The sequence below is a fragment of the Grampus griseus genome, assembly GCF_964374135.1.
Source record: "Grampus griseus genome assembly, chromosome: 15".
NCBI lineage: Eukaryota > Metazoa > Chordata > Mammalia > Artiodactyla > Delphinidae > Grampus > Grampus griseus.
The window spans coordinates 428,462-444,167 of NC_139009.1; the positions used below are offsets into that span (position 1 = coordinate 428,462).

The following is a 15,706-nucleotide window of genomic DNA, read 5'->3' on the forward strand; positions in this document are numbered from 1 at the left end:
CCTGGGCCGGTGAAGGGGTTTGCAGAGACAAGGAAGGGTCCTGCTCCATCTGGGGGACACCCCGGGGCGGCCTGACCTCCTCGGGAGAGGCCCCAGGGAGGCCTGAGGAGGCAGAAGGTCAGGCCGGGGACCCCAAATCTGCTGACAGCCCCGTGCACTCGGCAGGGCACCCCGTGGCCCGGACGAGGCGCAGCGGAGCTGCGACTTCAGCCTTGAGACCTGAGAGGAGAGCCCGGCCCTGTTTTCAGCGGTTCCACTGCGGTGTTTGTTCTGCAGAGAAACTAAGACAGTTGCTAAAACTTGAATTATTTCCTGTAATTTCCCTGCAAAATTCTCCACAACTGTTGCAGTACAAGTGAGAGCTGTGTGTCAGCTGAGCTGCTTGGAGAAGGGCACCATTCCCCTGGGAAGGCCTCAGGGCACAAGCCGCGCTGCGGCGTCGTCTCCTCGGGGAGGCGCCCTCCTGCTTCTCTGATGCTTCGCCCTGGAGCCTTGGACACGTGTGTCTCCAGCCAGGACTTGAGAGGAAGTGGATGGGAAAGTTGTAGACGCTTGTCGTCCGGCTGCTGAGGCGGCCAGGTGGCGGGATTTGGTGCCTCGCGCGAGAGTGAGGCCGGGGGTGAAGGGCCCACGGGGTGGAGGCAGCATTCCTACGATTTGATGGTGCTCCCAGAGCAGGCCGGTATTTGAAGGGAGATGATCTTAGGGCAGCCGGACCGTCCGAGGAGGGAACTTACCTGTCTGAGGGCAAGCGGCTCCTGAGATGGGGTGTGCCCCTCTTGGGAGGGGCAGCCTCGTGGGGGGGGGGGGTCCTTGGTCAGGACAAAGCAGGGAGCCCCGGGCAGGACAGCGGAGGCTTTGGAGGACCAGGGCCTGTGGGCGGGGCCTGGCTGCGGAGGCAGGAGACGCCCGGGAGCCCGCAGCATATCCCTGGTGATGGGTAGACAGGCCCCGGGGCCCGAGGGGGCGGGGCCAGCGGGGCAGCTCTGCGGGTCCCCCTGAGACCCCGGAGTCCAGCTCTGAGGGCCACATGGCGGCGCCCCAGGTGGGGAAGAGGCACCTCATCCAGGTCGGCGGCGGCTCCGCACACGGGCCTTGTTAAACTCTACAAGGTGCGCAGGAGAAACGCTTAGGACGCATCCGTTCCTAACGCCGTCCCCTCGGGCTCAGCGCCAATCTGGCTGGCTTTCTGTCACGCCCTCCCAGAGGTGGCCGTGGACCCACCGGTGGTGCTGAAGGAGAGGCTGCAGTGGAACGGCCAGGAGCTTCCAGAAACGGCAGGCCGTCTTCAAGGGCTGGGGAGCGCCAGCCGCCTGAGCAATAAATGAAGATGTCTTCTTAAAAGTGCTGATGTTTTCAACAAAGACTCGGAAACAAGTAAAAAAACACAGGCAAGCCAATAAGTGAAAAAAGCAAAGACAAGCTAACCTTTCATGTGCTCTCATGGAAAAGCTTTGTCTTCTCCTAAAATTGCAGTTTGGGTTGTTACCTACATCAACTGACATGTAAACTCCGAAGTTCTAGCCCTTTTATTGTGACACAAACAACCAAACCAACCTTTACCTTATTATTGCTTTTGAGTTGAATCTTGGGAAAATTCCAGATCACATCTTCTCTTTTAGGGTTGGTCATAAATCACCTGGCCTGTCACTGTTGTGAAAACTCCTGGGCAACTAAGACGACGGGGTTCTGCAGCCCCAGAGCCCACGACCTCAGCTTCTCATTTGCTAGAACAGTGGGCCGTGGCCTGTGCCCTGGGACCCTCTCCCTGAATTCCTGCTCGTTTCACGAAATCACGATTCAGGCTGGGCACCTGGGGAGAGCTGAGGCTTCACAGCTCCCGGGGGCTCCAGGCGATTCTGACGTTGGATGCCCGGCACCCCCGACGGACGTGTCACAGGTACCGTGTGTCCCGGCAGCCCTGTCCTCAGCCTTCACTGGTGCTTCCAATCCACGTAGATTCAATTCCAGTTATTAGCCTTCCTTCTAGTTTCATTGTAGAAAATGTAGGGAAAAATGTTGGCATCTCTAGACTGAGAACTGTGCTTTGAAACATAAACTTAAATGTTAACTGTGGAAACAGAATCATCCGTTTGCTGGTACACGTTTAAAAGAAACTCGTGGGACCCGGGACTGCCGGCCGTCCTGCCGCTCCCACGTGAGGCTGCGTTCTCAGAGGCTCTGTCCCTGCTGTGTCGCGACGACACAGGCATCCAAGGTCGGGGAGAACACGTGTAAACAGCTACCGAGATGGAAGCGCACGGCAGGCTGGTCCCACTTAGGGGCAGAGCGCACGCTCAGAGCTGGACATTCAAGGCCAAAGTCCCCATCTGACGCCCTGGGGCTCTGAGTCCAGCCGTGCTGGACTCAGCGCTGGCCTGTGACCGACACAGGGATTCTGAGGAGAGGGAGGCGGGTCCAGGCTGAGGCGGGCTCCTCCTCTACCTGAGGACGGGGGTCGGGCCCTCGGGCTAGGCAGATGACCAGGACTCCATCAGCTCCCAGCTCACGTCTACCACCGCGGCGCCCCGGGACCAGACAGGCCTGGAGCCCGTGGTTCGCAGCCTCGGGGCCCGGCTGGGTGGTGAAGAGTGAACTTGTTGCTTCCGCATCCCTGAGGGTTACTAGGCGGCAACCACAGGCCCCCCTGCAGCAGCCACAGCACCCCTTTCTTTGGCTCAATCTGTCTGCAGAGCATCCTTGAAACTAGAAGACAGTTCACGAGCAAACGTGCTTATTGACTGACTGGGAGGGACGGGGGCTGGGCTGGTGCGGCTGGGCGGTGTCCCCTCGTGTCACAGGAGGGCGAGTTCCTGACCTCCAAATGTCTGCGTGTGCCTGTGTGCACGTGTGCGTGGTCCACGACATAGTCTGGACGCTGTTAACCTAGTTCGCGTGAAGAAAGGGACTCAGAGCCGCTGGTCCCGCTCGGTGCCCTCAGCCCGGGACAGCAGACGTCACACTCCTAGAGGCAAGGCCGCCTGGCCTGGACTCAGCCTCCGGCGGTGACACACTGTGTTAGCGCCCCCTGGGGGCCGCATGTGCAAACACGAGCGGAGGCTGAGAAACGGATTCATAGCGCGGTGGAACCGGCGGAGGTCGGGCTCTGCCTGCGACCTGCCCAGAGAAGCCTCCTGGCCCTGTGGTCACCTGTCCGCGTCCTCCTACTGGGCACCTGGGGAGAGCTGAGGCTTCACAGCTCCCGGGGGCTCCAGGCGATTCTGACGTTGGATAAACCCCCCGTTACCACCAGCCCAGCAAGAGCAGTGCAGGGAGATCTAACACGAGTCGGATGCTTTGGTCCTTACAGCGATCTTATTAAATAAGTAAGGCAGACCCCTTCCCACCGGGCTCTTGTTTCCCAGGGAGTGACGCTGTACACTTCTAAGCAAACCCCTGGGACCCTGGGAACTCCTCGTGCAGGAGATGGGACCTTACAAAGAGGAGCTACTCCCAGGGCACCTCCGCGGGGCTGAGACTCAGCACGGGAAGCACCCTCCCTGGACCCACGTCACACACACACGACTCCCGAGAAGTTTTTCATGAACACGTTAATCGTTACAATCATGTGCACTAGTGCGTGGAACTCCACAACAATATTCTGTGGCTCCTGTTCTGGAATCTAAGATAATTGTGTATTTTAATTTGCTGTGGAACAGGGGTATTAAAACTCCCAGGATGGTGTGAAGACCCCAGGGTGTGGATGTGGCAGCTCTGCAAACACAAACCCATCCTGTCTGCAGCTGAACTTCCATCTCTGACCGTTTTCAGTGCCAGCTATTCTGCTCCAGATGGAGACTCCAGGGAATAAGCAGCGGACACTGTCACACACACACACACACACACACACACACACCACTCGGCTGGAGAGACAGGTCCCCTGGTCACTAGCCCAACCTAAGCAGGCGACCAGCCACGAAAGGAAGTGAGGTGATGACTGAGGCTGGTTGCTACGCTGCAGAAAAGGGAACAAAATCCCACAAATTTCTACTAAATGTATTTCAAAATTTTAGACCTTTGAATTATATACCAGGTATGTTTTGAGAGATTCTTGGATAAACTTTTATACTGTCAAAATATAAACTGTCTGCATTTACAACTTTTTTCAACTTTGCAACTCTTACTATTAAATGCATGTAACTTTAACACTCAAGTCTGATTTCACATAAACTGAATTTACTATTTTGGTTTGATAACTATGACATCAGTAACAACCTGCAGAGCGCAATTTAAAGAGCAAAAAGCTTGTCGAGTAACTTCACGGTAACACCTTCTATTTTCTGTGGTTTACACCATCTCAGCAAGTGAACCCGTCGGGAAGAGACTGTGGTCCTGACACCCCTTCGTGGATGCCTGCTGAGACTGTAAGGATGCCGGCAGAAGGTGACAGCCAAGTGACACGCAGTTAGTGCAAAACAGTCACAAACACACTGTCATCTCTACAGTTTTGCTTATTTATTTCATGTAGGTGTTAGCTGATGTGTAAATGTTTTGTGGTCTGTTTCATTTACTTACACAAACTTCCATCAGATGCCCAAACAACGTCACCGGGCATCCTTCTCTGGCTCCAAACCCACCCCCTTTTGCTAAAGCTCTGGGGTGAGAAGGGACCGCAGGAAACCAGGAATGGGGATATGCTTTCCTTCAACGGGCCAGGAGGGCCCCTGTGAACCCCTCCTGTCATGCCCCACACAGCAAGGCTCATACACCCCAAACCCTCTGGGGACAATTCTGGCTTGTAGGATTTCCCCAAGCAGCACAGAGAAATATCTGTTAACACTGAATTAGCCACTGAATGAGAACTTACCAAAAACAGTTAAAAAATAGTGTTTGTGAAAACAAAACTGTTACAAAATAATTGCACACACCAGTGAACGAAAAGGCCCATGTCATGTCTTTAGGTTGATATGCCATTAACGCCAAATTTATGCGAAGTTAACAATGCTATTACACTACTATCACAGGAAAACTGAGATTCAGTCAGCTAGTCCCATATTAAGACAGCCCAAATAATTATGGACAGGGAAAATGCCCCAGAACCTCCTTGGCTTGTGTGGCCGAGGCCAGAATGTTCCTATCCATGCATTCTGTCCCCTGGGCCCCGGCCTGACCGCACGGCTGGAAGGGACCAGCCATCTCGCCCTCAGCCCCTCCCACCATACCCGCGCTCCCAGGGCACCGGCCAGCTCGGCCCTGCTCTCCGAGGAAATCACTCGGGATGCAGTGGACTCTTCTGAAGCCATGAGAACATTAGACACCCTGAACTGGAAATTTCCAGAAATGCAAAATGAGGCATGCTGTCAGGTACAAGAAATTTAAAATCTGACTTCACATGAGATGCTGTTTTTTAAGCCGATTTTTTTTTTTTTTGCGGTACACGGGCCTCTCACTGTTGTGGCCTCTCCCGTTGCGGAGCACAGGCTCCGGACACGCAGGCTCAGCGGCCATGGCTCACGGGCCCAGCCGCTCCGCGGCATGTGGGATCCTCCCAGACCGGGACACAAACCCGTGTCCCCTGCATTGGCAGGCGGACTTTCAACCACTGCACCACCAGGGAAGCCCCTAAGCCGATTTTTAAAACGTTCAGTACAGAAGTTTAAGACATCAAGGAGGGACTGGAAAAAATTTCAGGTTAAGATCTCCAGTAGATTTATCGAGGAAGTTCTACCCACTCACTTCTACAACTAATGTCAAAATTCAGGAAATAATTTCTCTACTCAGAGTTTATAACTACCTATAAAACCTTTATATATCTGGATTTCAAGATTTAATTTCATAATCTGTCAAAGTGTCACCTTTTGAGCTTCTAAAGCTTTCATATGAACAAATTTTCTTTTCTTTTTGAAATCGGACGAATGTATTTCACTTATCTTGTTAAAATTATGGTAACTATTCACAAACTATTTTCGTAAACCCAAATCAGGAGCCAACAGCATCCTCTTTACTGAACGCTGTGTGTTTAGACAGGTGCGCTGCTCACCCGTCATCCTCTGGCTGCAGCTCCAGGTGTGACAAGACCACGAGCGTCCTGCACAGACGCTGGTTTACAGAGCGGACATCACAGAGAAATAGTGCACCTGCTCCGATAAACCAACGGCATCACGTCCCAGGACACCCAAAGGGTAAAAAGAAGGTGGAACACAGGAATACAATCGATATTTGTATTTGCCATAAAAAAATCTGTTAGTTGAAACAGGTGAATGTTGACTGTTTTTACTGGCAACTTTCCTTCCAAAAAACAACTCAAGGGGCTCATCCAGCCACTGCTTCTGTGGATTCCGACCCAGGGCCTCCGAGTGTCGTCACATCTCTAACTGGATGAAAGGAAAGGCAGCCCCTCGTGTTCTGTCCTGTGGCAGCACCACATGGAGAGGCCACCGCTATGCAGACCAGACCAGGGTGACGGAGGTGACAGGGGTGATGGAGGTGACGGGGGTGATGGAGGTGATGGGGGTGACAGGAGGTGACGGGCGTGATAGGGGTGATGGAGGTGATGCGAGTTGATGGGGGTGACGGAGGTGCCCACGCGTGCATGGCACTGTCCCTCACTCAGTCACCGTCCCCACGTGGACAGATGTCTGGTAGCTCACACGGTCACAGGAGTCCCATGGACGTGTGGCGACGTGCGCGGCTCCGTTTGCTTACAACTTAACTGGAGAGATGGGACCCCCTGCAGGCCCGGCGAGTGCCCTGGTGGACATGCGGCAAACTCTGTCCTAAAGGCTGGTCTAAGTGCAGTCCAGGAGCGCGCGAGGCCGGATCCGAGGCGTCACTCCTCCTGGGCCTGCCCCTGGCCCTCCTCCTCTGCTGCAGGGCCCTCAGGTCGGTCATCACGGTCAGGGCCTTGCGCACCCACAGGACCTGGAAAGAACCGTGCAGAGACGCGGTCAGAAGTGGACACGGGCCGTGTGAGGAGGACAGAGGCCCGAAGCTCCGGCACACACGTACCACGATGACCAGGGCGTTCAGCAGCACGGGCGCCGAGAACACTATGGAGATGAACATGCCCCTCGAGTCAAAATACTGGTATTTCGAGAACAACCTGTTTCAAGAAAGATTTAAAGATCACAGAGCGTCACAACATGGCGTTCTCGTGATACTCTCTGTCTCAGGAGCCCCTCCGCACACGAGGACGAGGTGCGGGCAGAGCCCCACCTGCACACGATGGCGACCCTCCTAACCCCGTGGGGGACGATTCCCAGACCCTCCAGGGGCATTGCGGCCCCCATGCAAGCTCAGGCCGAGCCCCTGGAGAGGGGGACACAGCGTGGCGTCCCTCTCAGTGGCAGCGCAGGACACGAACTTTACGTCACTGACTCAGCAACAGTCATCACCCTGGGGCCACAGCGAGGGGTGTCAGGATGCGTGTCCTAATTAGAAGCGGAAGAGACAAAGCGGGGGGACGGGTGGTGCGGGGGGGCCGAGGGTGGGCTCCTGACCCAATGACAGGGGTCTGAAGCCGCCGGGAGGGCACGGCGGCCGGGGCGTGGCTGTCACTCTGCTCTGAGACCTGTGCAGGCAGGGTGCTGAGGGCAGACCCGGGAGGCAGCCTGCTGATCGGGCCACGTCGTCCCCCGGGTTGCGGGGACCCAGGGACGGCGGCGCTCCCCTGCCGACTCGTTCCAGCCTCCCGAGGGTTCCTGCCTGACCTGCGAGCACCCCGTCCTGAGAAGCCAGAAGGAGAAGCTGCGGGCCCCGAGGGAGCAGAAGGCCTGGGGCGGTTCTGGAAGGGGGGCCCAGGGGAAGGGTCGACTTCATGGGGCTCACTGGACATGGAGTGGGTTGCCCAGGTGTGTGAGCAGGAAAGGACACGCAGGCGAGGACAGAATGGCCGGTGTCCCGGAAACCAGGGACCAGCATTTTCAGGACCAAGTAAATCGTGGGTGGATCTCGGTCTCCCCGTCACGGACAAGAGCGCTTCTGTTCGGGGGGCCTCCAGGGCCGACGGTGACCACCGTCCAAGGCTCATCGTGAAGGAGGCTGGGACGTGGACGGGGCTGGGGCTGCTTTATAAGCGAGAGCGGGGGGCTTCCTGGGTGTGTTCTGCTGCTGACGGGGACGGTCTCACACAAGGTCCACGTGCCCGGGGCCGTTCACCTCCAGTTCATTGCCGCCACTTCATTGATGTACTCCGCGCAGTAGACTAAGGTCACTGAGAAGAAAGCAAGCCCACGTGAGAAGTCAGGGGACCAGTCCACCGCCACAGCCTTATACATCCTTCACAACGTGCTACGTAACAGAAACGTAGCAGAGCAATGCCACGTTGGATGAGACGTAACTCCTACTTCACATCACACAGAAAGGAAACCCGAGGTGACACACGAGTCCGGTGGTCTCGGTCAGACCAGGCCAGCCCTCAGCGGAGCGGCGCCACGACCAGGCTTCCTGCCCCGACACCACAGTGGCCGCACTGGGCCATCTGCCGACCTCCCTGCCCCGCAGGTCACACATCGGGTGCAAGGCCGGCAGTGGAACCCGAGGGCCCTGAGACCAGAGCTGAAGGCCACCTGCCTGCACCCTCTGGCTGCCTGGAGCCCCCAGTGGTGCTGGCGGCAAAGACATGGAGGGAGCACCGACCCGAGGGGACAGGAGCCGAGGACAGCCCCGTCGGCCCTCGCAGTCCCACCCGGAGTGCGGGGAGCCCCGCCCAGGGCGGGAGGACCGCAGGCTGGCCCAGCACCAGGAGCTGCTCAGGGCCTGGATGGGGCTGGCGGAGGGGAGGACGGTCGCCAGGAACCTCAGCCTTGTAAAACTGTGCAAAACCCCGGTTCCTGGGGTGAAATGGGGGAGAGCAATCCTTGACCCCTCCCTCGACGGCTGGACCCTGAGGCGCACATCAAGGAAGCCAAAGAAAGGAGACGGGAGAGGAGAAGAGAGGCCTGAGCACAGCAGAGGCACCTCCCCAGAGGGCAACGGGATGCATCCACCATGCACCCCACTCAGGAGCTGGGGGCGCAGTGAACCAGTCTGTGCTTCGTTTGTAAGACTGCAGCAAATAACATGCAAGTCTTCTGTGGGTGTGAGAATCAAATGGGCCATCAGATGTGTAAACGCGCTTAGACCAGCATCTATCATCCCCACGCTAAAAGTCACCCTCTGTGCGTCCTTGAAAACAACAAACCCACACGCAGCGCCCAGGTTCACAAAGCTTTTCAAGTACATGGGCTCCTTGCACGAGGCCCTGCGGATGACGCCACCACCTTCTTTGTGCTTCCTGCCTCGGGGCCTTTGCACACATTATTCCCGGGGCTTGCAGTGTCCCATCCGGCCCTCGAACGCCTGCTGCCTGGCTGGTTCCCCCGCCTCCTTCCCCCCTCGGTTTAAATGTCAGGGCAGTGACTTAAGTCCGGCCCCTCCCAGGGTTTCACGGTGCTCCCGCCTTTCCTGCCACGATGCTCAGCAGGGCTGTGGCTACTCAGTGGACGCCGGGGACCCCCAGCCCTACGAGGCTCCGGAGCCCGTCTGTCCTGTCCGCCCCTCGCGGTCCTTCCTAGGGCCCCCACGTAAAGAAGTGAAGCGACAGCCACCCCTGACCGTCAGGGCCGTTTCCGGTGCAGGCCTGCTGCCTCGCGCCTGTCCTAAGACGACCTCTTGTTTGGACTTCCCACCTTGCACAAGGCCAACCGAAACATCGCATCTAAGGCGAGCCTAAGGCGAGCTTGGGGCTTCGTTAAACTACCAAGCAAGGTCTTCAGCACCTTCCCGACGCCCACAGGGCGAAGAGCCCAGCACAGCCTCTGCGGCCCCGGCCCAGCCCTCCTGGCTGAACGTTCTTCTAACTAGTCGGCATCAGAATGTGGTTTCTCTGACACCTGACGTCGCCCTGTGCTCTCACCGCTGCCTCCGCCCCAGATGCCAGGCCTGGGCCCGACATCTGCTCCTCACCCTAGAAAAGAGATTCTACTCACCCTTACACCCCCTACCATGACTTGACCTTCTCTGTGAAATCTTTCTCAACGACTCCCCACAGCTCTGTGTCTTCTCCAAAACCCTGTAGACCTTACCTTCAAAACTGACTCAGGCAATGTGTTATTTCTGCACCACAGCGCTTTCCTTCCTGGTTTGCACTCCCTCCCAGAGCAGGCAGGGCAGCTAAGCGCCCAGAGGAGCCTCTTGTACAGAGTCGGCGTTTCAGCAAACCCAGCTCTCGTTTGTGTAACTGGTATTCAGCACCCTCCCAGGAACACAACACGTGCTTGAGACGCCTTTGAAATCCAATATCCAAAATGTACCTTATCTTTATAGTACCCACAAGCGATCAAAGCAGAACACAAGGCAGGAGAGTTGGGAGGCCTTACAAATATATTCACATATCACTGAGGCTACAGGGAGAACAGGCACACGCGCTGCCGCAGCGCACAGCGATCCGAGCCGCAGAACTGTACTCACCCAGGCACAGGAAGTGCCCCACCTGTAGCTTGTACCTCCGCGATGAGAAGCAGGTGAGCAGCAGGCAGAGCACGTGGAAGGCAGCCAGCCCCACGAGCCAGGGCTCCGTCCAGTCCGTCTGCTGGAGGACACACAGCAGAACCTCGTCAGGGCCCACCTGCACTGGACCAGGCTTCACACCGCCTCTCCTCTGAGCCCGTCCCGAGCGCCCGCCAAGCCTCACAGGACACGGGGAGGGGAGGGGGAGCAGGGACCCCCACTGCACCCACGTCCAAGGACTGTCACCCGGCCGTGCCTGGCTGTCCCTCCACACAGGACTGAAGGCTTTCCTACCTGTCGAACAGAACTGCGCTTCAAGCTGGGAGAATCTAAAGACCCTCCTCCACGGGGAGATGAGAAAGCGGTGCCTGGCTGCACTCGGTCGCCCCCAGAGGCAAAGCTACCAGTTCCTCCGAGCAGTGATTAAAGCCTCAGAAACCTGGGCCACCCAAACTGGCAAGATGTGGTTTTCTCCTGCCCTCCAGACAGTGCTGCGACCGCACGTCCGCTCAACTCTAGAGGTGGGCTCGTCCGCACCCCTGAACTCGGACCCCCTCCTTGAGGCTCAGGTCCCCCGGGGCCACGGGTGCTGGGGGAGCGGCCCGCGCCCTGCCACTCTGCCCACAGCGGGTCCACGCCAGCCGGACCCCCCATCCCAGCCCAGGACGGCCCACCTCCCCGCTCCTCGCCGCCACGAGGCCCCAGCTCTCCCCGCAAACCCCCGACCCCCGACCGCCCCGCACCTCAGCATCCCGCCAGCCTGAAGGTCCTCCAATCTCGTCCCGCCCCGACGCCCCGGCCCCACCGCCACGCCACGCCGCGCCCACCCAGGTACAGGCCCCGCCCCTGCACCCCCTACCCACTCCTCCCGTCCGGCGCCGCCGGCGTCCCCGGCGGAGGCTGGGAAATTTGGAGAGGCCCCAGCCGACAGCGACCGAACTGACGGCCAAGGAGGCAACGACTTACCGTGATCACGGCGGGGATGCTGACGGGGAACTTGCTGACTGAGAATGCAGACGGCATCGCCTCCGGAAAGGCCCTGCCTCACCACCACCTTTTCGTCTTCCCCGCCCCGCCCGGATAGGTCAAGAAGTCCTCTGGTGTCCTCTCGCGTTATCTCCACTTATCGCGATGCCTGCTGTATCCGGAAGCGGCAGGCAACCTGCCATCTCGCGATATCTCCAGTTCCCGGTACCAGGTTCAAATCTCGCGAGATTCCGTGGTGTTAAAATAAATATAAGGGAATTACGAGTAGCTTCCAGCGTTGTTTTTCCCCCCCAGCTGCTGCGAGAGGGACGTTTTAGTTCTTCCTATGTGGCGGGCTCTCATAAATGGCAGCTCGGAGGACTGGGGGCTAGTGGGCGTCCCCGCCTCCTCCCCGCGCAACGCCTAGGGCTGGGGGCGTGGGGGTATCGCTCAGGAGAGTGACCTGGACCCCTAGGAACATAGGGGAGAGTGACCTGGATCCCGGGGACAGAAAGGGACAGTGTCCTGGACTCGGGCGGGGGACAGAGAGGGAATTGACCTGGACACTGGGGAAAACGGGGGACAGTGACCTGGATTCCGGGAGACAGAAGGGGACAGTGACCTGGACCCCAGAGAGAGAGGGGCACAGTGCCCTGCACGGAGGGGGACAGTGACCTGGACGTCGGTGGATGGAGTGGGACAGAGGGGACAGTGCCCCTGCCCCTCTGAGAAATCAGGGTCTCCAGATGCTCACTCTACCGTCAGCTCCAGAAGTGGGTGCTGATTGCTTCTAGCTCACATGGACCTTAAAAACAAAACGGCCAGTAGTTTTACCAGCTAAATGGCTTTGTTCCTGAATAGAAAGGAATTGCAGCTTGGGACATATAATCTAAGGCAAAACCACAGGCAAGTTGGGCAAACAAAGGACAGGAGCGTGTCATTTTATAAAGAAAAAGGGGGAAGTGGAAAGAGCTGCTTTGAAGGAAAGTCCATTGGAGGAAAGGGAGCGTGAAGGGTGCTGAGGGGTTCCTATTGGCTGGGCAGTGGTGGTTTCTCATTGGATGAGTGGTGACAGTCTCTCATTGGCTGGGCTGTTGCCAGGCGGGGAGAAAATCTTCCCTCCCCTGCCGGTCTTAAGTAGGGACGTTCCTCCTGTTGGGTCTGCAGAGGGCCGGAGTGGTACCTGCCTGAGCGTCTCCCCTTCTGCTTCCCGTTTCCATCTTAAATGAGGTTCCCTTTATTTTCACACCAATCAGGGAATCCTGAATTCTCTGTTGATTCAAGACGCAGAATTAATGGAATCAATACTTGGCATCCTGCCCTGTGTCTGCAGACTAACAGGGAAGCCCCTGGCTCGCAGGCACTCAGTCAGGTGAAGACACGGACCCCGTTCTCTGGGTGGACCTGGGGGAGGGTGTGAGGAAAAGGACTGCAGCCTGTCGCCACCTTGAGGGTACTTGGCACCTGCAGAGCGGCAGGGGGGAGGGAGAAAGTGAGCTCTTGGCAGGTGGCCTCCCTGACTGGGGGAAATCAAGCCAGGATTGAACCCAAACATGTGAGCCAGGCTGCACCAGGGTTTCTCTTCCTTGCTGCCTGAGGAGCTTTCCAGAAACTCCATACTTGGCAACTCCGGCTTCCAGGGTGGGGAGGTCTCTATGGCGGCCGCCACCCATCGCGCCCCCGCCCTGCCCATCCCCCGCTGGATAAGACGGCTCTGTCCTCCTGGCCTCACTCTCCCACAGTCCAGTCTTCACACCGCAGACACAGCCAGCTTTAAAAACATAAATTAGGTAAAGTTGTTTGCAACAAATGCATTTTCATATATTCATAGTTGTTGAATTGAGAGGTTTTAATTTATACCATTTAATTTTAGGTGGAGAAATACTTTTCTTCTGAGAATTACGGAATAGCCAAATCTGTTATTTATGACTCTTTTTTTCACAGATTGCCTTTAAAAAATTATAGTCATTTAGAAATGTGCTTGTGAAAAGTCCGTAATTATGGATAATAAAAGCTTTATAGATAAAATACAACAAATTAATATCTCATCCTCAATTTATATTTTCACTGTTCTGTTAGTGTCTCCTGACCTCAGGGCTCTTGGAGGAGTTTGTAACTACACGGATTACAGGGCACATCGCCATGTGCTGTTTCCATTAATTTATGTTTCTGTCTCAGACATAGGAGACGATGTGTTTATTGACCTTTGTCAAACTCACAACATTTTGTGCATTGCCTGGACATACTGAGAATTTTTTAAATGGAAGTTGAGGGTTTAAATCATGTGTCACAATTGTACCTTCATGTGTCACAATTGGGGCTGCCAGGCTGGGGACTCCTCGGGCCGGCTGTGGACTCAGGTCAGGTGTTTCGACTGTGATGGTTTGCAGACCTGGGCTCAGCCAGGTGGGCTTTGGCCTTTGCATGTGTCACTGATGTGGGTCCACAAAGGCAGGGACTGGGGTAGATGCCATCAGATCAGAGACACCCAACAAGGGCTCGATTTTATACGAGTCTTAGAGTCATTGTAACCAGAAAACCGTTTGCTTTGGCCTTTGCAAGGCGGCTCCAGCTGTAAAGGGGGGTTTCTGGCCCAGCAAATCGTGCCCTCCACCATTCTGCAGGAAGGGCCAAGGGGTGAAGCTGGGAAGCCCTGGACCGTCCAGCAGTATACAAGTCACACCTCACACCCCAGGACACCTCCAGACTGAACCTGGACGGGGGGTGTCTCCGGGGCCCAACCTGCTGCATAGCCTGTGGCTGCGCTGACGGAACACCCGACAGGGGGCTTAAAACATCAGGAGACAGCCCCTCTCAGTCTGGAGGCCGGAGGTCCAAAGCCCCAGGGGCAGCGGGGCCAAACTCCCTCTGAAGGAGGGGGCAAGGTCCCTGCTGCCTTTTCAGCTTCCCATGGAGGGTGGCAAGCCCTACATTCCACTGTCACATGCGCCTCCACCTTCTCTTCTCATCAGGGCACCGGTCACTGAGTCAGGGTCCACCCTCCTCCAGTAGAGCCTCATCCTAGCTTGATCACATCTGCAAAGCCCTGTTTCCAATAGGCTCCCATTCACGGGCACTAGAGCTTGAACATACCTTTGGGGGACGCAGTTAACCCACAGCCTGTGTAACAGATAGCTGCCACACCCAAGGGTGCCTGCTCCGGAAATGGACACAGCAAGTGGGAGGAAGGGGTTCTGAACACGGTGGATGGGAAAAAAGAAGGAAACCTCAGGAGGAGCGGACACAGCAAGTGGGAGGAAGGGGTTCTGAACACGGTGGATGGGAAAAAAGAAGGAAACCTCAGGAGGAGCGGACACAGCAAGTGGGAGGAAGGGGTTCTGAACACGGTGGATGGGAAAAAAAGAAGGAAACCTCAGGAGGAGCTCAGGTTTGTAGGTTTCAATTGCCACTATCTTAGGGAGGAAGTAATATATGTCCTCCCCTCCCCGAGGGTATGATACCTGTGTTACGGAACTCAGGTCCAGCTGCCTGCTGCTCAAAACTCAGTATTCAAAAGGTAAGTTTTGGTGGAAACGGGAAACATTGCTTTTAATCAGAAAGCCAGCAATCTGGGGAGAAGGTGGACTGGGTATCCCCAATACCAACCCCGAAGATTCTGCCCGGCCATGCAAGCTTTTAAAGGGAGAGCGGGGACGTAATCTCAGTTAAATCGTGGAGGTGGGAGATCAGACTCATCGCAATCCCCCACTGTGTGCAGGCTGTCGACTCCGTGGCTCGCTCTTTAGTTGCTGTCTTGTTCACAGTTTGTTCACAAGATTCCTGAAAGGGGAAGCTGGGGAAAGATCTGATCATCTGTTAATCACTTATTCTTCATCTTTACTTCCTTGATCTACGGAAGGAAACAAGATTAGGCAAGGCTTTGTGTGACCAAGAGATTTGAAAGGTGTGCTTGGGTCGGAGACAAGCAGAGCATGGGGGTGGCTGGTCTAAGTTTAGTGACAAGACAGAAGGGGCCTCCTGCAGAGAGAGCTCGTTCCTGCCGAAAGCTGCTGACACCTGCATCATCTCAAAACTGCCCTCCTTCTGGGACCTCTTAACTGACTTCAGTCCTGCTTCACAGGCCACAGGCTTCCTCGTCTGAAAGAGGTTGACAGGATGGGGGTGTAGCTGACTGCTCCAGAAGCAGAAACCTCTATGTCGACCTATTACTTAAATGCTCCTAAACCACTGAGGGGATGGATGTTGTGGATTCACTTTGCAGTGAGGAAACTGAGACTCAGGGAAGTAAATACACTGCCTAGCATGACAGCCAGGGAGACAGTCCGGATCCGGGGGAGACTCAGCTGATTCC

The 15,706-nt window shown here is 56.3% G+C and overlaps 1 protein-coding gene across 1 annotated transcript; it reads right to left on the bottom strand.

Annotated features, from left to right (window-relative positions):
* Positions 1–5,619: 5,619 nt before the first annotated feature.
* TMEM18 (transmembrane protein 18) lies at positions 5,620–11,527 on the bottom strand. Its single transcript, XM_082671940.1, has 5 exons — positions 11,395–11,527; positions 10,390–10,510; positions 8,098–8,152; positions 6,949–7,042; positions 5,620–6,861 (listed from the first exon to the last, which is right to left on the bottom strand). Exons 1-5 carry the CDS (start codon positions 11,449–11,451, stop codon positions 6,649–6,651), a joined length of 540 nt encoding a protein of 179 aa, XP_082528066.1. The 5' UTR covers positions 11,452–11,527; the 3' UTR covers positions 5,620–6,648.
* Between the last annotated feature and the right edge of the window lie 4,179 nt (positions 11,528–15,706).

Coding starts and splice junctions, on each gene's coding strand:
- TMEM18 (XM_082671940.1), bottom strand. CDS start 11,451: ATGCCGTCTGCATTCTCAGTCAGCAAGTTCCCCGTCAGCATCCCCGCC. Junction 10,511..11,394: donor GCATCCCCGCCGTGATCACG/GTAAGTCGTTGC, acceptor TGTGTCCTCCAG/CAGACGGACTGGACGGAGCC. Junction 8,153..10,389: donor GGGGCACTTCCTGTGCCTGG/GTGAGTACAGTT, acceptor CTTTCTTCTCAG/TGACCTTAGTCTACTGCGCG.